Source organism: Lemur catta, chromosome 10 (assembly GCF_020740605.2).
Source record: "Lemur catta isolate mLemCat1 chromosome 10, mLemCat1.pri, whole genome shotgun sequence".
Taxonomy (NCBI): Eukaryota; Metazoa; Chordata; class Mammalia; order Primates; family Lemuridae; genus Lemur; species Lemur catta.
The window spans coordinates 22,229,897-22,253,785 of NC_059137.1; the positions used below are offsets into that span (position 1 = coordinate 22,229,897).

The 23,889-nt window shown below is 35.6% G+C and overlaps 1 protein-coding gene across 1 annotated transcript in view; it reads right to left on the reverse strand.

The window, feature by feature from the left end:
* Positions 1-1,460: 1,460 nt before the first annotated feature.
* UGCG (UDP-glucose ceramide glucosyltransferase) overlaps positions 1,461-23,889 on the reverse strand; it is a 36,728-nt gene continuing 14,299 nt past the window's right edge. Inside the window, exons 2-9 of the mRNA XM_045563627.1 lie at positions 19,102-19,243; positions 12,280-12,382; positions 10,422-10,523; positions 9,287-9,399; positions 6,865-7,043; positions 5,397-5,483; positions 4,721-4,910; positions 1,461-4,045 (exon numbers count right to left, since the gene is read on the reverse strand). Of these exons, the coding sequence (XP_045419583.1) occupies positions 3,875-4,045; positions 4,721-4,910; positions 5,397-5,483; positions 6,865-7,043; positions 9,287-9,399; positions 10,422-10,523; positions 12,280-12,382; positions 19,102-19,243 (1,087 nt within the window). The 3' untranslated portion in view covers positions 1,461-3,874. The remainder of the gene's footprint in view (positions 4,046-4,720; positions 4,911-5,396; positions 5,484-6,864; positions 7,044-9,286; positions 9,400-10,421; positions 10,524-12,279; positions 12,383-19,101; positions 19,244-23,889) is intronic.

Genomic DNA, 23,889 nt, shown 5'->3' on the forward strand with positions numbered 1-23,889 from the left:
GCCAACTAAAAATATATATAGAAAAAATTAGCCGGGCATGGTGGCGCATGCCTGTAGTCCCAGCTACCCGGGAGGCTGAGGCAGGAGGATCGCTTGAGCCCAGGAGTTTGAGGTTGCTGTGAGATAGGCTGATGCCAGGGCACTCACTCTAGCCCGGGCAACAAAGTGAGACTCTGTCTCAAAAAAAAAAAAAAAAAAAAAAAGAGTTAGAACAGATGGCTATTAAAACTATGGATTTTTTTAAATTTCAAGGTTAAAGTAAGTTTTAAAGCTGTGGTAGGCAGAACTTGAAACAAGGAGAAACATGTCACATTGGGACCTGATGCGGGAGCTACTCCCAGCTCTGCCACCAATGTCACAGCTACCTGAGCCTTGTGATCATAGCTTTGACTGTGTCTCAGCTTCTTCATTCTAAAAGGTTCACCTGGCTCAACTTGGTGTGGATCATTTCTTAAACTGCAGGAGTGTAAGTATACAAACTAGGAGGAAAGAGCTTGTTTACTGGGTGGAGGGGCCGGGAATGGAACCTCCGGCAGGCCCCAGCCAGATCCCTTTAGATTCTCTTAGTCTGCTACGGCTCCTGTAACAGAATACCGCAGACTCAGTGGCTTATAAACAAGAGAAACTTATTTCTTACAGTTCTGGAGGCTGGAAAGTCTAGGATGAAGGCACCAGCAGACTCAGTGACTAGAAAGGGCCCTCCTTAGGCTGTGTCCTCACATGGCAGAACAGGCAAGGGAGCTCTCTGGGGTTTCTGAAGACACTAATCCCATCATGAGGGTACAACCCTCACGACCTAATCACCTCCCAAAGGGCCCACCTTGAAATACATTCACACTGGGGATGAGGTTTCAACATATGAATTTTGGGGGGACACATTCTGTCTATAGGTGACTCTTTCTCCCCTGGGATTTGCTCTCCTGTTTGGCCTATTCTTTTCTCATGGGCTGGTGGTAAAACAGGCATGGGAATGCTTCCAGCTTGGGAGAATCCTGGCCCCTGGACAGTGTGTGGGGTACAGCTTAGTCCATTTATCATTCCATTCCTTTCCTAGTCATTGGTGTGGTAAGATCTAAATGGCTGAGTTCAGATCTCAAGCCCAGAGGAGAAGGGCCAAAGGGACCAGAGTCTTTCCTAAATGTTATCAAGGGCAGGTAATTCTCACAGTAGAACCACGAGCAGAGCTCAGGCCTTATCCAGAAGGATTAAACCAGAATCTTTGTGGACAGGGCCCCAGCCTATGTAGCTTTTAAAAGTTCTCCAGGTGATTCTAACATGCAACCAATGTAGAAAAGCCCTACTTTATGCCATAAAACTGCCTGTGGCTCAGGTAAAAGGAAGATTTCAAAATTAACACTTGACAAAAACTCTTCCAATACTTCTGATGTGAGTGGCAGAACATGTTATTTATAAAATATAAAAGGAAAGACAGTAAACAAAAAAATACATTATTGCTAATGTTTTGATTGTATTCAAAGTTTTATTTTTTAAACAAAAAACTTAAGACAATGATTTTAAATAACAAAACATGGTATATTCTAGACACTTATTGGGGTTTTTCTTTTTAAAAAGACAGTTTATTAAATTTGGACTTCTATAGTTCTGTTGTAATGCTTTCTTCAACATTTATATTTATTTCTTACCATTTTATCATCACTGCAAACTTGCTAAACAAAGAATCACTCTGTGTGCTTAAGTGATGCTTCACTTTAAGGAAATATTCCACTACCACATTAAACACACATACAGAACAGTCTTTTTTTTTATATTTACAAAACACAAGAAGTCTGTCCAGCCATTTTGGTTTTGTTGTTACATTGCCCATACTGAGATCAACAAAAAGCTAAGTAATAAACAAGGTTTTACTTCAGCAGTGCAAAGGATGGCATCAACCAAACTTCATTACACAAACCAACAAATTACGAACATGGTCAGCAAAATTCAACTCAGATAATAGTAATTCAACAAAAATAAACACATAGTGGGTCACAACTAGACTGGTTTTTACTGTGCAACCTTCCTCAGGGAACAATACTACCCATTTCACATAAAGAAAGGAATATGCATCTAAGCCTTTGTTCATAAAAAAATGCCCTTCAAACAATTCATCATAAGGCAAAAAAAAAAAAAAAAAAAAAAAAACCAAAAAAGAATGAAGCAGTTTGGCCCAGAGAAAAGCTTTAACTATAATGTGTATACACATTTATAGATATATTGCAATTTAAACCATGTATATAGTCACTAGACAATTGAATGAATTGGCTCAGTAAAGTGAAAAAGTGTTCATTTTCTATAAATATGTAGTTATTGCTAATGTGCTACACAGTATGCTTTGACATGGAAACTGGAGGAACTTAGAATTTGGAGCTGCCGTATTGCCAGTGTGAGCCCTGCAGTAGGCATTGGTAAGGACAACATGCCATCCGATCCTGAAGGAAAAGCAAAGTACCACTACAAAAAAATGAAAGGCTTATGCACTATCCCTTACATTTTTGCTTATTTTTAAAAAACAAAAACAAGTCCAGTTCACCACAAGTTAAGCACAACCTGACAAGCAAGTTTAGCGGCATGATGGGGGGAGAAAAGTGAAGTACAGCATGCATTTACAACTAGCGCTCATCTAGTCTACTTTGTCATACAAACTGGAATACAAAAATCCAATTTAAATAAGACTAGACTGTAATAGTAAAAAAAAAAAAAAACACACACACAGTAGACTTAGTTTGATACTGATTAATTTTAAGAGTAAAACTCATCCTGTCCCCTCTTAATACTCTACTGCAATTTATTTATTGATGGCTAGAATATTTACTTACTTAAAAAAGATATTAAATACCTGTATCATGAAATTACATTCTTATTAACAATAAGACATACTGTGTAAGAAAATAGCTCATGTGTGAAATGTGTCTGAAATGCATTTTTCCTTACAACTATCAAAACATCCATTCACACTAAAACAAAACCACTCCCAACCCCCACCCCTGAAAAAAAGTTAAGGAAAGATTGGGTGGGTCGGGGAAGGAGCAGGGAAGGAGAAGATTTAGCTCTACTAATTACAGCACAGTGATTAACAATGGTTCAAGACAGAACCAACAAGAGTTGGTCAAAAAGATGCCTTCAATACATGGCTACAATTAAAAACCAAACTCAGCCACTTTTGGTTCATTGCAGTGAGACCAAAAAAATATCGCTTACAGATTCATATAAATACTAGATTCCAGCTCCTTTATTATTATTAGTTTTTAAAAGTTTTTCCGTTTGTTTCTGTAAGGCCTAGCTACCTTATTACAATTTATATTTGCTCTGCAACAACTATAAGAGGTAGGCATAAAGCATGAAAAAGTTTCTTAGTACCTCACTGTGGGTTGTTCACTGCATTAATATCGTTCACATTGGACAGAAATAGTCATTACCTTCTGGTCTTTTTTAAACCTCCAGACAAAGCTGCTGCCATCTCACCCACAAATATTCTAAAAGAGTGTACTCACAAATAAGAAACTTTCTCTACTGAAGGATACTGTCATAGTGTTTGTTGCAGAGCATTCATATATATGTGTGTATATATATATATATGCATTTATTCATTTATTTTAAAAAAATAAACAACAAAAAACAAACCCAGGTTCCTAGAACCAATTCTCTTGATTTTCTACTTCCACAAAATAAAGTGTATCATTTGGCCAAGACTACGGATGTGTTTTTTTTTTTTTTTCTTCACAGATATAAGTGCCATGCAAAAATAAATTAAAGAACAGATACCAAAACATAACATGTGATAAAACTACTGAAGGTAGGTCTTTTAAAAGCATTTATATAAACATAATTTATAATACTTCTCTTTTTTCCTTTATATACAGTCACAAAGCTGTAGTTATACATCTAGGATTTCCTCTGCTGTACCCCCACAGCGCAATCTGTAGCGACCAGTTCTCCAGCTTATAGTAGGGTCCCATAATGCCGACAAAAAAATGTATATTGTCATGGATTCTCGGATGAACCAAGCGACAGCATAATCAAGTTTTGAAAAACACAGTGTGCCACCCTAGAAATTAAAAAAAAGAATTTATTTACTCACTCTCAGACTTAAGACAGTTAAAAAAAATGAAATTCTTGGATTTCACTTTTCTAAGTATACTACATAAAATCAAGTCTGTTTCCTTAGGTAATTTAACTACCATGCTACATCATTTAAGAAGATGTTAATTATTAGTAGAAGCAACACAAAAATAACGACTTCCTAACATATCCTTAGTTTGAGTACTCATTGGTATGCCAAACATTATGTTTTTGGAACCTTAATAAAAGTGTACAATCAACTGAAAGATGCAAATCAAGTTCTGCATCAACATTCTGCTAGAGAAAGTAATGTTTATTTTTATTTTTTTAAGAATACAAAAGCGGGGAGTGAGGAAGGGCGTTCAATTTTCTTTTTTATTTTTGAGACAGAGTCTTGCTCTGTCGCCCCGGGTAGGGTGCAGTGGCATCATCATAGCTCACTGCAGCCTCAAACTCCTGGGCTCAACCCGCCCTCCCGCCTCAGCCTTCCAGAGTGCTAGGATTACAGGCGTGAGGCATGAAAATAATGTTTAAACCTGACAGTAACCTTCAATGGGAAGCTGAATAAATGGCTCAAACAGATTTTCTTCAACCTTTCCTAAATTAAAACAGTTTTAGTGCCACCAAATGACTGCCAACCTTTTCATGCCTATCTACATACCTGGACACCCCTGAGTTGAATGTAGTCAAATATAAACCATGCCAGGCAATGACACATGAAAAATACCATAATATCCCATCTGAATACATGATGGGCTGCCCATCCAATAATTAAACTGGCAACAAAGCATTCTGAAATTGGTTCACAAATTATTGTAGCAGGAAGCATGTTAATTCTCAATTTGGTCCACCTAAAAAAAAAAAAAAGAAGGATTTTCTTTAAAACGACAGCCTGGTTACAAGACTAATCATTCCTTTCCCAAAGTAATCAACTTTTAACCTTGTTATATAGTTTCTTCTCTTTAAACATTTTTAAAAAATGAATCTCTTTTCTATTTTTATTTAGCACATCAAAGAAAAAAGTCTATAAATTCATTTGTATGGCCTATACTCTGAGGAATATAGATCATAAAATTTTATCAAAGTATACAAAATTAGAAAATAGAGATCAGCACATTAAAAAAATTCAAAGTTTCAGTATCTTTTTTTAAATGCTTTCAGTCTAACACAGCAAAGAAAATATATTTAGATATTAAATTTACTTTAATATAGAAGTTAGACTCTTCTGGAACTAAACTCTGACCTTTAGATCAATTTTTTTTAACCATATGAGAACTTTATTAATAAAAATCCCCCCTCCTTTTTCTTTTAACAAACTATAAAAAGAGTTGATTTACCTGATCATTCTGGATTGAAACTGAGAAATTGAATATGAGCCAGAGTTTTGCATTGCAACTTGGGTGGACATTGCAAACCTCCAACCTCTGAAAATTAAGACAGTTACAAAATAAGCTATGATGATGAATATGTGCAAGGATGACTGGTTATGCATTCATTAATCAGTATAAAGAGTGAGCCCAGTCCTCAGGATTAGCACACTACTTAAGGTAGTGTGTTTCAGCAATTACGTTGGTTCACGACAGCACTGTCTAAAAGCTAAAAGAAACTATAACCTCCCTACTTGACAGTTAAGAAATGTAAAATGCAGTCACTCTGAAATTACTAAATGGAGAGAGTTCTGTATTTAATAGTTTAGTCGCTGATGACTACTAACCAAAAAAAATAACAAAAAAAATTATGCGTGTAAATATTCAACAAGAAATGTAAACAAAAAGTGGCATAATGTATCTCATGGACCTCACTAGGAAACCACGAACCATATGACCACCATCAGGAGAATTTTTTTTTTTTGAGACACAGTCTCGCTCTATTGCTCTGGCTAACGTGCAGTGGTGTCACCATAACTCACTGCAACCTCGCATTCCTGGGTTCAAGCGATCCTCCTGCCTCAGCCTTCCAAGCAGTTGGGACTACAGGTGTGTGCCACCACACCCAGCTAAGTTTTCTATTTTTTGTAGAGATGGGGTCTTGCTCTTGCTCAGGCTGGTCTCAAACTTCTGAGCTCAAGCAATTCTCCTGCCTCGGCCTCCCAGAGTGCTAGGACCACAGGCATGAGCCACTGTGCCTGGCCCATCATGAGAATTTTTAAAACATACTTCAATTTTAAAAACCACATTTTAAATAAATTTCACATAAGGCAGCAATTCCCTTTAAAATCAAAACAAGTATTTTGTGATAAATACTAAGTCAATCATGTGAATCTTTAGGTAGCTTCTTAGCAAAGCATCAAATAATTTACTGAGAAATTTCAAAATTTGAAATGATATTCCTTAAATTTTCACCTACTGGCTTATGACTGCACTGATAGTTTTATTATTTTTTAAATTTTAAATTGATTAGAGAGCACAGGTGTTTTTTTGTTTCATGGCTGAATTGCATAGTGGAGAAGTCTAGGCTTTTAATATACCCATCACCTGAACTGCTGATAGTTTTAATTCTCCTACAACACATAGAAATTTATACCTATACTAATGAAAATTGACAATCATGGAGAAGCTTCCTCTAATCACTTTAAAACACATTAATTTGAAAAGTTTAGAGGAATCAGAACATTTACTTACTTCATTAGTATATATCTGTAATTACAGAATTAGAATTATGAACTACTTTCTAAAATTATTAATCTATTCTGTACTCAGTAGCAAAAAATAAAATAAAAAAGCCCTAATCCATGGGTTGAACAAAAAGAATAAGTCAACAGAAGTTAGGTAATAAAAATACCAAGGCTTAATTTAGTTTTCTTACCGGTCAGCTATAGCTTTGGCCATAAAATAATCTTCAGCGATGTACTGAGCAAAAGCTATAAGTCCTCCTGCTTGATCTAACACATCCTTTCTCATTAGACAAGACATTCCTGTTACACATTTGAAACCAGTTACGTTGGCAGAGATATAGTACCTCGGATGTGAAGTTCCAAAATATACCTGCCCCCAAAACACAAATGTATACAATTAGAATATTATGCTAAAAGTATGGTGCTTATAAATTTTTTCCTAATGATCTTTTAAAAATATAATTGAGTGAATATCCTGTTATGCTTACATATACTACCTGAATAAAAAGTGGTACACAACAGTGTTTACATATAGCAGTCAGTAAAAATGTAAAGATTTAAGATTTATCCAAATAAAACTTAATTTGGATACAAAATAAGACACATAAAAATATCGCTCATTGACATATAAAGTACAAATATTTCATGTATCCTATTTTTAGGACGTTCATGTAAAAAATATATACACATATCTACTTATTTTATTTGGATCAATATACCTACGCACATATGTGTGTATACATGCATGATAATATACATACATACACACACCACCTATAGGTATATCAAGTCCCTGAGTCACTGACATCCTTCCCAATTTCCAGTTTCGTTTTTCTATGTGTTTTTCATAAATAAGAGGGATATTAAAATTCTATCTCCCATCTCATACTGCCTTTTCCCCAGATATACTCTGAAGTCATGAGATATACAATCAATAAATCAATGGTAGAAAAAGATTGTCATTGCTCCAATTATTAGACATAAAACTGTATTTATTACTTATACTTCAGATATGCTGCCCTTTCTAATAAGAAAATAAATAGTGATCTTTCTCAATGGCAGGGGTTGCACACAGTCCAGAACAAGAGAATTTTAAGGGGTGATTATGATTCTTGCTACCTACCCCAAGCCCTGGTGTCTGTGGGACTGAATGGAACCTAACTTCTAAGACCAGAAGCACACATCTTAATTACTCATGCCATTATTAAGTGAGATTTTAGGAATGAGGTGGGACTAGGGACTGAACTGAAGTCTCCTAGGATTTCTTTAAAGACTACAACAATTACTCTGGCCTATCTCCATTCACTCTAAGTATGGCAGAGTGACTTCTAGGGATTAAACCTACACCAAGGGAATGGGTGTATTCTGGAAGATGTTTATCATTGACATATACACCAACTTGGATTATTTCTAAGACAAAAATACAATACGGTATAGAAGAACATACAGTATTTTATTTTAAAGTGGATACCCTGGGTTTCTTTTACTTAACAAAAACTCTGGCATTTAATGATTTCATGTAGTAAGACAAATATATTCACAGGCAATACTAAGGAAGAGCTCATGGTTCGAGTTGCCAAAGATCAAATGCCAAGTTCTCACAATGTACCTTTACCCTTTCAGATCTGTGGCAATCATAAGATTGCAATTTAAAGGAACATAAATGCGGATATATTTTAAGAGTAAGCTGATATATTTAAAGACTGAAACCACATATCGTTCCCTTATAACCTTAAGATAAGTTTTTCCTCCTAACTGTTTAACAGTACACGAATGATTAAGTCAACCACTGGACATTTATATGATAGACTATGATATAGCCAATAAAATTACTTTTATGAAAATTTATTGATGATATGGCAAAAGCTTATGAAGTGACAAAAATAAGATACAAATTGCTTTTAGAATACTATCTTAATTATGTTTTTTAAAAGGTACATAGGGAAAAAAAATCCAAAGTACCTAAATGGTAAAACAAAAATAAACAACCTTAATTTTTAAAAACAGAAACTTCCTCTCATTGGTTTTTTGCTTCTTATGCTTTCCTATAATTTATAGTTTCCTATATAAAAATTAATGTTTCTGTTATAAGTTGAAGAGAAAAAATTAGAAGGAAAACATAAAATAAGCTTCTCAGATAATTATTAGAAGCCTGTTTTAAAAGGAAATCAAATAGATTTTATGATGACTTACATGAACAAATTTCCTTTTTTGTATATTTGAAATACTTGATATTTTCAAAAGGTTCTTTTCAGATTTGAATCTTTGAAAGAACAATATAGTATGTCCTTTTATGCAAGTCAATAGTCTAGCACTGAAAGTGAACACCATAAAGGAAAAGAATACACTGTGTCCAGCTGGCAGGAAGACCACAAGACACTTCCTGTGCACCGCTGCTCACTGCCAGGGTGCAGACAGGAGCCCAAGACTTTCCTCATTAATGAAAACAGCTGCTCTCAACCTGAGGATTCTAGAACACAGCAGGTTCCCAAATGGACTTAATACAGTTCCTGTAGAGGGCTAGTCCCAACTCTCAGACTTGGAACATATCTCAAGCTTCTGGGAGGTTAGGGGTCTGATAACATGAGTATTATTTATAACCACCATACTTACCTGTTCTAACGTGGCAGCAAAGCCCTGTCTGTCTGCTACGTAAGGCAGCCCATGAACCAAGCCTACTTTTTCTGTCATTTGATTAACCATGTCAGTAAGTGTGTCTGGAATTACTACAATTAAAAAAAGGGGGGAGGCGGGGGGGGGGGAGAGAAAAAAATTTCTTTTTAGTAAAATGCCCACTAATGTAAAATATATTTTGTGAATTGTTATTACGTTCTTAATAAATTCTTTTAAACATTTGGATCTAATAAAGTGAATCTCAACCACCTTTCTGAGCAGAATACAAATTTTCAAAAAGGCAAAATTTATAAGCTAATTTACTCTATACATTTTTAGCCCAATATATTCCTATTATGTACCAGAGGCAAGAAATACCTTGAAAACATTAACCCCCATGTCAAAACCTCCAAATTGAAATAAGGACAATGTGTCCTAGTGGAAAAGGTTCAGGAGCAGAGGTCAAAAGACCTCAGTTCTCAGCTGACTTCTCTACTCTCCAACCGGAGGAAATGAGCCTCTAGTTTCTCAGTGGGTATATGTATCTGATCTCATAGAACTGCTAACAGGCATGGACTGTGACTATATTTAACAGAGATTTATACACTGAAAAACATAAATATGTGATAGCAATGTAAAGAATGAACATACTCTCTATGAGTTGACAGATTTGTCATGTTCCTGGATTAATTCATAGGGGTCCTATACTTACATTAATTTTCAAATTTGCATTTTAAGCTAATAAAAAAATTGCTCTATCTTCAAATAGCAAACATCTCATATCCTATCATCTTACGTGACTTTATTGCCCACAGGGGACATCTGTCAATGTCTGGAGACATTTTGGGTTGTTACAAGTGAGAAGGGGGTACTACTGTCATCCAGGGGGTAGAGGCCAGGAATGCTGCTAAACATCCTACAGGACAGTCCCCACAACGAAGAAGTATCGGGCCCAAAATGTCAATAATGTTGAGTTTGAGAAACTTAAGGTAATCAGAATATTAAAACAAATTATAAAACATTGAAACTACTATAAACATAAGTGTTTAAAAGGATTGATAAATGTATTTTCATATTGCTTTTGGCATTTTATCACCACACAAATAGTTTTATAAAACAAATAAGAAAAACTCACCTCTTATTCCACTATCGCAAATCCATATAAGATCATACTTTGCAACTTCATATCCTGGCATTAAATTATTAATTTTAGGATTAATGCCAACCTTTTTGCCACCTAAAAATGTAAGGATATGGTAGTAAAAAATTTATGTAACATTAAAAACATTTTCCAGGATAAAGATACATGCTAGGGGGAAAAGTACTTGCACATTTAATAATTTAAACGAATATACTTTCACATTATTTTTTTACATTCCCTATTATTCATAATTATATATTTAGGAAAAAAGTGCTCATTCTCAAAAGGAGAATTATATCATTTACCTTTGAAAATTCAGTGTTTCAGTTTTTCTAATACTTACGTTCTTGCATTAATAGTTAAGTATGAATCAATATTTAATGACAATTGTACAACATGGTAACTACAATGTATTGTTATACTTGAAAATTGCTGACAGTAGATTTCTCACCACAAATAAATGATAAGCATGTGAGAGAATATACAATAAAAATGTGCTGTATACTTGAAAATTACTAAGAGGGTAGATTTCTCCCTACAAATAAATGATAAGTATACAAGGTAATTCATATGCTAATTAACTTGACTTAGCTATGCCACAATGTATATGTATTTCAAAATATCATGTTGTACACTATAAACATATACAAATTTTATTTGTCAATTTAAAAAATGGTCCTAAGGAAAAAAAGCTATAGGAAATCACTTTGCAGCTACGATAATTAAAACAGCATACAGAAATTCACTAATCAGGTGAGATTATATTTAACAAAGATTTGTACACTGAAAAACACAACAAATATATAGTAATAAATAGTTTAAGACAGCAAATGTGAACAATGAACTTAATATCTGACCACGAGTTGACAGATTTGTCATATTCCTGATTAATTCATAGGAGTGCTACAGTTATAATTTTCTTTCTTTTTTTTTTTTTTTTTGAGACAGAGTCTCACTTTGTTGCCCAGGCTAGAGTGAGTGCCGTGGCATCAGCCTAGCTCACAGCAACCTCAGACTCCTGGGCTTAAGCGATCCTCCTGCCTCAGCCTCCCGAGTAGCTGGGACTACAGGCATGAGCCACCATGCCCGGCTAATTTTTTTGTATATATATTTTTAGTTGGCCAGATAATTTCTTTTCTATTTTTAGTAGAGACGGGGTCTCACTCTTGCTCAGGCTGGTCTCGAACTCCTGACCTCGAGCGATCCACCTGCCTCGGCCTCCCAGAGCTAGGATTACAGGCGTGAGCCACCGTGCCCGGCCTACAGTTATAATTTTCAAAGTTGCATTTCAAGTTAATAAAGAATTTAAAAATCATTGCCCTATCTTCAAACAGAAAACATATTCTTTTCTTTTTTTTCAACAGCCCATTCCAAATGAAGATTTTACACAACTTTATTTATTTTTGAGAGAGATCACAGCAGGCCTATGTTAAAAAAAACATTTAATAGCAAATACACCGCTACAAGTGTTTAGAATAAGCCTGTAGACTTTTGGACAAATACTCGTTTTCCAACAGAATAAAAGTGAATTCTATTGCTCACTCCCAATTATAGCCAATGAGATAAAGGAAAGTTCCTACATTGAAATTATTAATGAAACAAAAATAACAGACACTCATATGTGACTGGTGAGTAATTTGCAATTGTTTTATGTTATTTTGTTTATCTCAGATATGGGGAAAAAAACCCTTTTGTTTCCATAACTTTTCTCAAAAGGATGTAAACACCTTTCACTACTCCAACAAACATGCTTAAAGCAAACATGGCTAATACCTTAACCTATGTAGAGAAGATTACTGATATTTAATACTACCAAAGCAAAATGGTCAGGATACACTTATTTGTTACTTACCTATAAACAATCTAGCATCAACATTTGGATATTTTCCAAGAAGCTTCTTACATACATCAATGGCTGGATCATCATGATCTTGTACACAAAGGAGTACTTCATACTAGACAAAGAATATATTTTATGTAAATTAACCTCTTTAAAAAAGGAACTCACTAGCACTTACTGATTAAACAAAAAGCATCAGAAAAACAAGCAATTGTACACACACAGATTAAAAGTTAAGAGAGTATTCATACAATGGATGCAAACACTTAGGATAACAAGTGTTGCTTTAATGGAGAGAAGCTTCTCTGGAACAGGGCCCATTTGCAAGCAGAAGGGATATGGAAGAGATTGGCAGTACCATAATTGAAGTCTGGCTATTCTCAGATAAGCATGTCCTAGTAATTAAACTGGATCCTAGGCTTGTCCATTGCCTTCATTACTGAACTTACTAAATGCTCAAAGGGTAAAAAGCAACATAGAAAGGAAGTAAAATACACACAGCCTCTGGTTCCCCAGAAGCTTTGTCTCTGTACTTAATATTATTTCATGAAGGTGTAACAAATTACATATAAAAATCCCATTATGATAAATTTAAAGGGTTTTTCCAAATTCTTCACATGAAAAAGACAAAGATTAGATTTTTTGGGGTGTGTGTGTGTGTGTGTGTGTATATATATATATATATATATATATATATATATATATTTTTTTTTTTTTTTTGGAAACAGGATCTCCCTCACTCTATCACCTGGGCTAGAGTACACTGGCATCATCATAGCTCTCCGTAACCTCAAACTCCTGGGCTCAAGTGATCTTCCCTCCTCAGCCTCCCAAATAGCTGGGACTACAGGTGTTCACCATCTCACCCAGCTAATTTTTCTTATATTTTGTAGAGACAGGGTCTTGCTATGTTGCCCAAGCTGGTCTCAAACTCTCAGCCTCAAGTGCTGGCTGGGATTACAGGCATGAGCAACCATGCCCACCCTATTGTATAATTTTTTTGAAACAAAATAGAATTTGATTGGACATTTACTATCTTAAAAAGGCATGCCTTATAACTATAAAAATGCCCAGGATTTTATTTTGCCCAGTGCTCTCTTTAGTCTTTAATGGTAAATTAAGAAAGTCATTTCTTGACACTTGATTGGCTGTGTCAAAATTACCCTGAGACATTTATTTTAAAAAGAGAATTGGGCCCTATTCTTAGACTTTCGAATCAGAATGTCTGGGGTGATTCTGACGTGTAGCCAGGTTTATAAAATCTTGAGCTAAACCTCTAAATTACCATTCAGTAAACTGCTAAATTTTTGAAGTATTTGCTTTCACATACAAAGATGCTACTCTATTATTTTGTGGGATATGCATTCTAAGTAGCAATTTTTTTCAGAAGTGGTGATAGATTCATGCTGACTCAATGACAAATTTCCTACCAAATCCTCTAAAACTGGTTGAACATTTTTAAGCACAGAAGGGAGTTTAATTTTAATGTCCATGAAGACATAACAAAGTTATGTGTTCTAAAAAATAAAAAGGGCTAAGGACACAACTTGTTAAGTGTCTAATATGCAGGGACTACTTAAAGGCCTGTTTTATTACTTCTACTGATAAACATACACAAGTAAAAAGTGATAAATGTTCACAGTATCCTTGACCATAATATTATTGTTTGCCTAATACATATTATCTCAGCAAAAATTGACAATGAATAAATTTGTGGCTGAGCACAAAAGGACCAAGACTAAAGTTAATGAAGGTTTAGCTAATGAGGTAAGTTTTTTTTTTAAGTGAAAAAAGTTTTTTTTCAATAATTAAGTTGATGGGGAAAACTATGAATACTTTCCTCATAGTTTCTACCTACTTACTGTTGTTATTATATATTCTATCCAGTGTCTACTTTTAATGATGACTGACCAAAATTGCCACTCAAGAAGTACGGAAACCAATCTGGCAGCTACGCGGTCTCCAGAGACCAGTTAAAAATCTAAGACTGGAAAGGGAACCACTTCTACTACACCCCTGAAATTTCCCAAATGGTTGACTCTAGGTCATATAAACTATCAGCCATGCTCCCATCTTGACTCTCAAAACAATGTTTTTTTGAGTCACCAAAAGGCAATGACCTGAAGAGTAAAGATTTGACAGGTTAAGCGACTTTCCTAAGGGCAAAAGTAGCAATTAGCTTTCTTACTATGGTAAGCTGTTCAGTCAGGCTAGCTCTTAAGAGTGCCTTGTTTGTCCAAACATAGCATGGTTTCTTTAATGCTTTTAAATTTATGCTGTTTTGCAAGTATGAGTGAATGTAGTGAATGGAAATATTTATAAGCAATACAATTCCATGAAATATAACAAAAAAACTAATCTTAGCTTTTTTTCTCCCCCTAGCAAGAGGAAACTTTGTAAAATATATTACTAGAAATGTACTCAATGGGAAGAAAAAAGCTATACTAGGTTATAGTAAAAATTTTTTCATATGTTGTTAAGTAAGGGAAGTTATAAGTAAAGGAGATATAGTTTACTCAGATGCAAGGTTTAAAGTTTTAATTTTTATTGATTAAACTTAATTTTTAATTAAAGACAAATACTTTCCGTTTAGTGAGAGTATAAATGAAACTTGATTCACATTATCCAAAAAATGTTCAGACTCTTAAACCCATAGCTTTTAATTGTTTCTGATATTGCAAATTACACCAAATTAGAGATAGCTTTCCAAGTGTTTTCTTAAGTATCAGATTTTAACCAGAAATCATTTTTCACCTCTGTGTCTTCATAGTTTGAACAAACATTTTATTTGCTATGAATCTCTGTATTAAATAAAATAGTTAAATCATTCTAACTACATTGCAACTGGCAAAATGCAAGACAGTGAATTGGTTAGAGGCTTTCTTAGTTAACACAAAAATAACATTTAAGGTAGTTTTGCACTATTTAAAGGATTAGGCATAAATATACATGTTCAAAAATACAGTTTGTGTTGAAAATGTTACACCTTTAAAATATTTCAAGAAATAATGCTATTTGCAAACTGACAAATTTTTCCTTTTTCATTTCAAATAGTGAAATGGCTAAGAACAAGAGAGGTATAAGAAAATCCACAAGCTAAGAACATTCAGCTGTTAAGATATTTAAGAACCGAATATCTGAAACTGCAATAATCATGTTACTTTTCTGCATCTATGAATAAATTTAGATGCATAAATACTATTAGATTTAAATATATAAATAATATTATACCTCCTCTTTGAGTTAGCCCTGTAGACATTAGCAATATAAACTTTTTAGTGCAGTAAACAAGATAAAATATCCTCTTAACATAGAAAAATGTTTTAGTATATGAATCAATCATATTGCATATCAAGTGGGAATATCTTGAATTATTTATAAATAATTACACATCACATTTATAGAAAAATTTTATGATACTAAGACTACGACAGAATGGACTTAAACTCCAAATGCCTAGAACATTTGCAGGCACAAAGTAAGTGATGAACATGCCTGTTAGGTTAACACATTTGGTCCTAGGTAACTTATGGGTAGAAAAAGACGATGCCAGGAAGGGGAGTTTTGTAAGAAAACTGCTCTCAATTCAAAGTTTTGACAAGTAATGTTGAATGTATTTGTTATCTATTCTCAAGAACTTAATGGTTTATACAGTTTTTCAATTTTATTTGGCAAATTCCTAAATCTTTCAGACTTAGGTTTACTACATGTATTAACAAAACTTGGGCTTGATCTTTTTTAATTCTTTGTTAGAAGACTAGTTGGTTAGAAAGTAATTCCTCTTAAGGACAGCTATGTCACTGACAAAGAAGAATCTAAACCATGGCACTGGACTTGTAATATCTGCAAAAAAAGAAAGTTTCACTCTGTTAATAACTGATTGTTAATTCAAATATTTTTCACATGGCCAGAATTTATTGAAGTAAAGCCAGCAAGCCACATCAGGTGTAGATTGCCAAAACTTCCTGCTACTGCTGAGTCTTTCCTCAAATCTCTTCTACGCAGATGCCAAATGAGTAGTCAATTTTGTGGAAAATGAATTGTATCACTTTTTCATTCTTCTATTTTTTTCCCCCAGGAATAAGTATCAATCTAAAAGTGGATTTATAGGATACTTAAACCACAGAAGTTTTTCAGGGCAATTAATGCAGTCTCCACAAAATTAAATCCTAGAAATTCAGAACAAGTACCAGTAGTAAATCCTCTTGCATATGTCCAAAATTAAATAAAATTTTAAAACTTTAACATATATTCTATTTATTCCCAAAATGGCCTATGAAGTTCCAAATCAAATAACAGAGGAAAAAGTTATATCCAGAATGAAAAGGTTTCCATACTTTTGTAAAATAATGTTTATACCCAACCAAAAACAAATATTAAAGTACACTGGGCCTGGCAGTCACGCATTTATTTTGTGACTACTTTCCTCCTTGGTGACACAAACATCTCATCTGTTCACACTCAGATTTGTGTGATTTCAGTGGTTTAACTTTGGTCTCTCATGGAACATTTGCCATGGTGTTGGTTTTTTAAAAAGCAAATAAAATGCTATGAGATCAAACATTTCCCTTAAATTGCAGGTACTTTGCACTTTTCCTCTGTTTTCCAAATTTTCTATTTATACAGCTAACAACACTTTTATAATTAGGAAATAAAATTTGTGTACTCAATAAATAAATAAATAAAAGCAATCTCTGTATGCTCTTATTCATTTTATAATGAGTATCAAAATAGTTTTCTCCTCAACCTACTTGAATGCCTCAATGACTTAAATGGAAAAAGAACTACTATACGTGAAAACTAGAGCTCTTGAGATAATCCTGAACTGTAATTTCCAAAAAAAAAAAAAAAAAAAAATCTTCATTCAAAAGAAGAAATTACTTATGGAGTCATCTAAAATGTTCATAATTAATGGATACATATGTTCCTGGAGTTGTTTCTAAAAATTCTTTCCACAACTAAAACCCACACTAACTTCCTCAACAGTTTAAATCTCATGACTGTCCTCTCACAAGTGCTACAACATATAAATTCCACAACTAAGTTTTAAGAGTGGTTGAATGGGGAAGGATAGGATGATGGTTAAAAAACTGACATGTGAGATTCCACAATGATAAATGCATAAGATTCTAGAAAGCTATGCTCTAAGATTTATTCATAATCAATGAAAATATTCTTTCATTCATAAAGATAAATTCTCCTTTGCATTTACTTATATGGGGCTTGAAAGACTTCCATTTTTCTTATTCCAAAGCTTATTTTACAATTAATTTTATTTATGTCATTATTTCTGAATTACAAAAGGCCATGTTTTGTATTTTTAGTTTGGGAAAAAAAAACCCCAAATATCTACAACTATGTTATTTTAAAAAATTACATATTTAATTGAATAGATAATACATACATATAATTTAAATCTCCAAAATTAAATGTATATAAATATACACAAACTAGAATATATATATTTTTTGCTTCAAATTGACTTCTAATACCTAAAGTCTAAAACTTCCAGGGTGATAATATAAAAACAACACTGAAAAATAGCTGATGCTCATGTCCACCTACTTAATTTGGGCTGCCTTAAGGCTATCACATCTGTGTCTTCCTTACTCTTTTCATTGGTGCTACCAAGAAAAACAAGGGCTAAAAGGGAAAAAAAAGGCATGAAAACCAGTCACCACGGGAAGTGTGGTGTGTATGTCACCTTCCCTCTGACTACTTGGGCTACACTGTCCTAAAAAATTAGAAGGGAAGACTCTCCAAGTGTCAAAAATAGGTATGGAAAAACTGACGCAATAGGGTGAAAACTGAGGCAAGTGAATAGAGACTGCAAAGAGAAAATGAAACTGTACTGAAAATCAAGTGGGTAGAAATTTAAAGACATATTCTTCTCACAAGTTATCTACTGCTAAGATGCCCTTTCAGAAGCAGCATCTCAAATGGGCAATTTAGAAAAAGCTGCAGTGAAGTACAAAAATCAAAGAATATTAAGTTCTCCTAAGAAACTACAGGTGGAATTTTAAAGCAAAGTGATAAAAAGACACTTCTATCTTAAGAAAATGAGAAGATTGCCAATGAAGGGAGTTTATAGATTGGGTTTATGCATCTACAGATTATCTAAATGGTATAGGCAATATTATTAGTTATTAAAAATCAGAATAATAAAGAAATTAAAAATGAGGCAAGATGAAGTCCTACCTTGCCACTAACTGTAATCTATTCTTGGCACAAAGCCAGTTTTCCCAGGGAATTATGTTTAGTTCTAGCTGTCCTGTATCCCACTGAACATTGCTTCTCACTACCTTCACTATTGTTTTCTTTTTTTTTTTTTTTTTCCTTAAGAGACAAAGTCTCGCCCTGTTGCCCAGGCTGGAGTGTAATATTGTGATCATAGCTCATTGCAGCCTCAAACTCCTGGGCTCAAGTGATCCTGGCCTTGGCCTCCTGAGTAGCTGGGACTACAGGCGTGAGCCACTGTGCCTGGCCCTTCTATTGTTCACACATAACACTCATGGAAGAAAATTTTTATATTTAAACTACTGGGCACTTGACAATGGCTAAATTCCAGAAGGCTGACTCGGGGATTTCTACTTCAGACAGACATAGAGGTGGTTAGAAAGGAAATTTTACACCCTTCCCCAATCTCATTTTGGTCCTGTGACAATGACAGCTAAAGCTTAAATTTTATGAAGCCAACATCATAGTGAATTTTTAATATCTTCACCTTAAACAATGTTAAAATTCCTCTCTAAGTGTTTACCACGAGGGAAAAAGCAAAACGAAACAAAAAACCATGCTCTAGCCCATTCCTAATGAATACAACATTGTACTTACTTTGGGATAATCCAATTCAAAGAATGTTTCCAAGTTGTTGATTAAGTTAGGATCTACCCCTTTCAGTGGTTTCAGAAGAGAGACACCTGGGAGCTTGCTATATGGCTGTTTGTCGGTTGCCTTCTTGTTGAGGTGTAATCGGCTAAAAAGCAAATGATACATAAATTATTTCTAGAGACTATATTAGTGTCAAGTCAAATAAAGCATGTACCAACCTATCAATAAATTACTCAATTCTAAGTTAAGGTTTTTAAAGTTGACATCTTTCTAAAAGGAGATCTGAAAATGAAGGGAAGTAGAACCAAGTAAGCTTCTAGTTTTTAAAAAAAAAACAGAACTAAGCAGAATGAATGTTCTAAAGCCAGAACCTAGGTGTACTCTCTCTGTTTATTGTTTATTGCTGTGCTCACAAAACTATGCTAGGCATAGAGAGGGCATTCAATAAACACTTGGTGAAGGAATGAATGACAGTGTTATTAGCTCACACATTAACTGCCCATCTTTTCAAATTGCCGAAGTAGCTAAAGAACTATAAAAATAGGTAAAATGAAATCCCTATCTGCACCAGAAAAATACAGAAGGGTAACCAGAAATTTCTATAGCAGTCAGATAATACACAATTAAAAGTAGTGCCAAGCAGCCTACACGGGAAGCAAGAAAATGGGGTAACTGGAACTCCCAATATTAATAGGCTCAGAATGGCAAGGGTAGAAGAGGAAGGTTGAAAGTAAGAAAAAAAACTCAGCGATGAGAAAAATGTCTATTAATGACACTGAAAGATCTAACAGTGCCCCCAGTCCACAGATAAGGTGGCCAAGGTTTTCACTGCTGGTCCATTCTAAGGGTGTGGCAGCACAGGGCTCCTAATGTGGGAAGCCGTGCCACTTAGCGAAGAGAGAACGTGCCCCAGTTAGCATCAGGCTGTTGCAACAAAAAGAGATGCCACTTAGTACGGGGTGAAGTTCCTAGAGGAAGTCATTTCCTCTCTATTTCTCGTGAGTACATTGCAAGCACTTCTCATATGTAAGTCTCTAAGCCTTCAACAGTAATTAGATGCTAGAACATTCAAGGGTCCGTCTGCAAGCTATTCTGAGACACATGTTCTTCCACATTTTAACATCTCTGACATCAATGGCATCTTACAATTGCTGCCAGCCAGATGGCAGTCCTGACTTAGTACTGTGAGAACGAACTGATGAGATCTAGATCAAAAAACACTAGTATCAATGCATCTTATATTCAGTAAAATCCACCATTAACCTATGGATTGACTTTGAAAGCAGACCAGTACCACTTCCCTGGGTGGTGCCATCTCCATGCAGCACCACCACCCAGACCAGCTGCCCACAGGCTTGTTCCCAGTGATTTAAGGCAGGGGTGTGCTTATGTTTCAGATAAGGCCATACAGACATTTTTACAGAAAGAAAACAGGTTACCTACAATGAAAACATTTTAAAGCAACAAGAAATTTAAAGAACAGGCTGGTAGCAATTTCTGACCTGTAACCCCAAATGCCAGCACGTAATGGAGCACCACCTATAGCAGTGCTACGTGAAGTGTGGTCTGGTCCACTAGCTGCTTTTTACTGGTCTGCAATAAGAAGAAATTAACAGGAAGATTTTAAAAACTTTTATAGCAATTTGACATTGCCATGACATCCAGTTTATTTTCATTGTCGTTTACCAAAATATCAGCCCATGGCAGATTGGAAAATTTTTAAAGAACTAATCCTTTGCCACAGGTAGTGTGGAAAATAATAGATCTACGGAGTTCACCTAGAGGGCTAGACAGAGGCAAAACCATGATCTAAAATTTATATAACCACAAAAATGATCACTATTCCATTTCTAACAAAACAGCAGTCTAGATACCTACAGAAACCCACCCAGTAGAGAACATCTAGATTGCTGAGGGCAAAAAAGTTTATATCGCACATTTAACTGATTAAACTGGTAACATATTGACATGGTTCAAATCACTAAAAACATTTAAGAGGTTCCCATAGATGAAGTCTCCCTGTTACCCCTGCCCCCATCTGCCCTGCTTCCATCACTGTCTATCCAGCATTATTAGTTTTTACTTATTCTTCCAGAGATTTTTAAAGAGTACATATGTATTATATATGTATATATTCATATATCATAATATATATAATTTTCTCCCCTTTTTAATACAAGTGTACTAAAAGCATGTTTTTAACTACATGATGGAACTGTTGGGAGAATAAAGGATCTCCAAGGTCAGAAATAAGGAAAAACATCTCAGTGAGTGCTGGAGTCGGTGTTTGCCTCCCAGTCATCTACTGGTCCCTGCTGACCTAGAGATGGAGACAAGCCTGAGATATGAATGAGAGGGAATCTGTTCTGAGAGCAGTGTATAAATCTGGAATCCCTGAAAGGCAAAGTAAAAAAATCCTGGCCAAGAGAGGGAAGATGGAGATGCTCCCTATCTTGGATGCAGTCCTGGGTGAAGTAGAGTAAAAGAAAACAGTCTTCCTGGAGAACATCTGGCCATGTGCGTTTGAGCTCAGAATGCAAACTACCTGCACTGCCTGAACAAAACCCAAGAGGAGGAATGAGAGAAACCATCACACAGAACCACAAATACATGAAAAGAACCACACGATGTCTAGAAATGAAAATTATGATCACTGACATTAGAAACCCAAAACACAGGCAAAACAGAAGTTTGCATATACACACTTTGAGAACTGGAAGCAAAATTAGAAAAAAATTATGGACAAAGAACTGATAAATACTATATCTGAAATTTCTATTCAAAATCATTTTAAGCCAGATTATATCACAGGACCTTTAAAAAAAATTATTATTTGTATCCCCTCTGTCTCTATTTTTCTCTAATATTTTCTTTCCATACCCCAAAGGGGTCAGCTAGCAGTGTACCCCTCCTGGTACAAATTACTTGAAATGTTTATCAAAACAATAAAAGAATATCCACGAAGTCACCAAACAAAAACACACCTAGCACTATGCTCAGCACACATTGGTACTCCAATGACCACTTCACGTTCACTTCTAAAAGCATATTTTGAGCCCCAAATGTACACTAAACATTATCCTATGAACTTGAGATACAGTGATGAACAGAATTCCCTACTGCCAAGAAGCTGTGGTTTAATGAGGATGCTGCACATGTATGGAAGCTCTTATAAAATGCTTACAGATGTCAACAAAGCTTTGTTGTTTTTTTTTCATTTTAGCAGTTTTTAATGACAGTTGTACATAAGATTATTTTATTCCTGCATCTTCTCAACTGCTTCTTTCTTGTTTTTTTTTTTTGAGACAGAGTCTCACTCTGTTGCCCGGGCTAGAGTGAGTGCCATGGCGTCAGCCTAGCTCACAGCAACCTCAAACTCCTGGGCTTAAGTGATCCTCCTGCCTCAGCCTCCCGAGTAGCTGGGACTACAGGCATGCGCCACCATGCCCGGCTAATTTTTTTTCTATATAAATATTTTAGTTGGCCAGATAATTTCTTTCTATTTTTAGTAGAGACGGGGTCTCGCTCTTGCTGAGGCCGCTCTCAAACTCCTGACCTCGAGCGATCCACCCGCCTCGGCCTCCCAGAGTGCTAGGATTACAAGGCGTGAGCCACCGTGCCCGGCCTCAACTGCTTCTTTCTTGTACTTGCCTTTTCCTTTCCTACTCGGTGAGGTTTGGCTTTCCGTTCAAGGAACGTTTTGCAGTCTTTGTCCAGTTTAAGCCCAGTGATAAGCACCCCGCTGGGGTGAATGCCCACATGGACAGCTGTGCCATTAGCCTTTTCCTGCTGCACCGTTCAACGTAGATGACATATTTCTTCCTGTAAACCTGGACTACTTTGCCCATCTGCTGACCTTTATAGTGTCCCCAAACAACCTGAACTTCATCATCCTTTCAGATGGGCATGGATCAAACACTGTACTTCTGTCTCAGCTCTCTGGAAAGAAGGGAAGGCGTAATCTTCCTGTGAACATGGGAAGGTGCATTGAAATGCCTTTTGCGGTTCTTGCTTCAGTCACATGTCACAAAGGGATTGAACTTCATTGTGGCTGCTGCCTCTTCAGTGATGGCAGCAAAAGGGAAGAGCAAGAAAGCTTTGTTTTGGGGCAAGAATGTATTAACTTTGTCTAACTTCATCTGCCATACACAGAAATGATGCCTTTGGCCATGGCCAGTGTGTTGTAAATCAATTACAGTTTTAGTTTTCAAAATGTGATCAACAGCCCACTTGCCTGGTGTCTCAAAAGCAGCCTTGGTGGTGGAATCCTTCAAGTGGGCAGTATTATGAGTGGCTCTGGCAGGGTCCTACAAGGTAAACTGGTTTCAAACCAGTTTTTATGTGACTGTCTCAGATCAGGGTTTCTGCATTACCTAGACAGTATGAACTTGAGCCTAAGACACCTACATATTACACAGGATTTCCCATGGGTGCCCGTTTCGACTCTCAGCCTAGAGTGGACGACTTGCTTTCTGCCAAGATTTTGGGTGCAGCACTTTCTCAGTTCCAGGTTTCTATACTGGGACTCCAGTTCTACCTTCCCATCATGTGTTTGGCTTGCAGCCTTGACCTTTTTGTTGGGGGGGGGTGCTTTTCATTGATGCATGCCATATACACATAAGTATACAACTAAAAGAATTTTCTCAAAGTGAAACTCTCGTGCAACCAGCACCCAGATCAAGAACCAGTACTAGCAGCCCCCCAGAAGTCCCTGTATGTGCCCTTCTACTTACCACCCTCCCCCCAAGGGTAATCACTTTCCTGACTTCTAACACCTAAGACAAGTTTTGC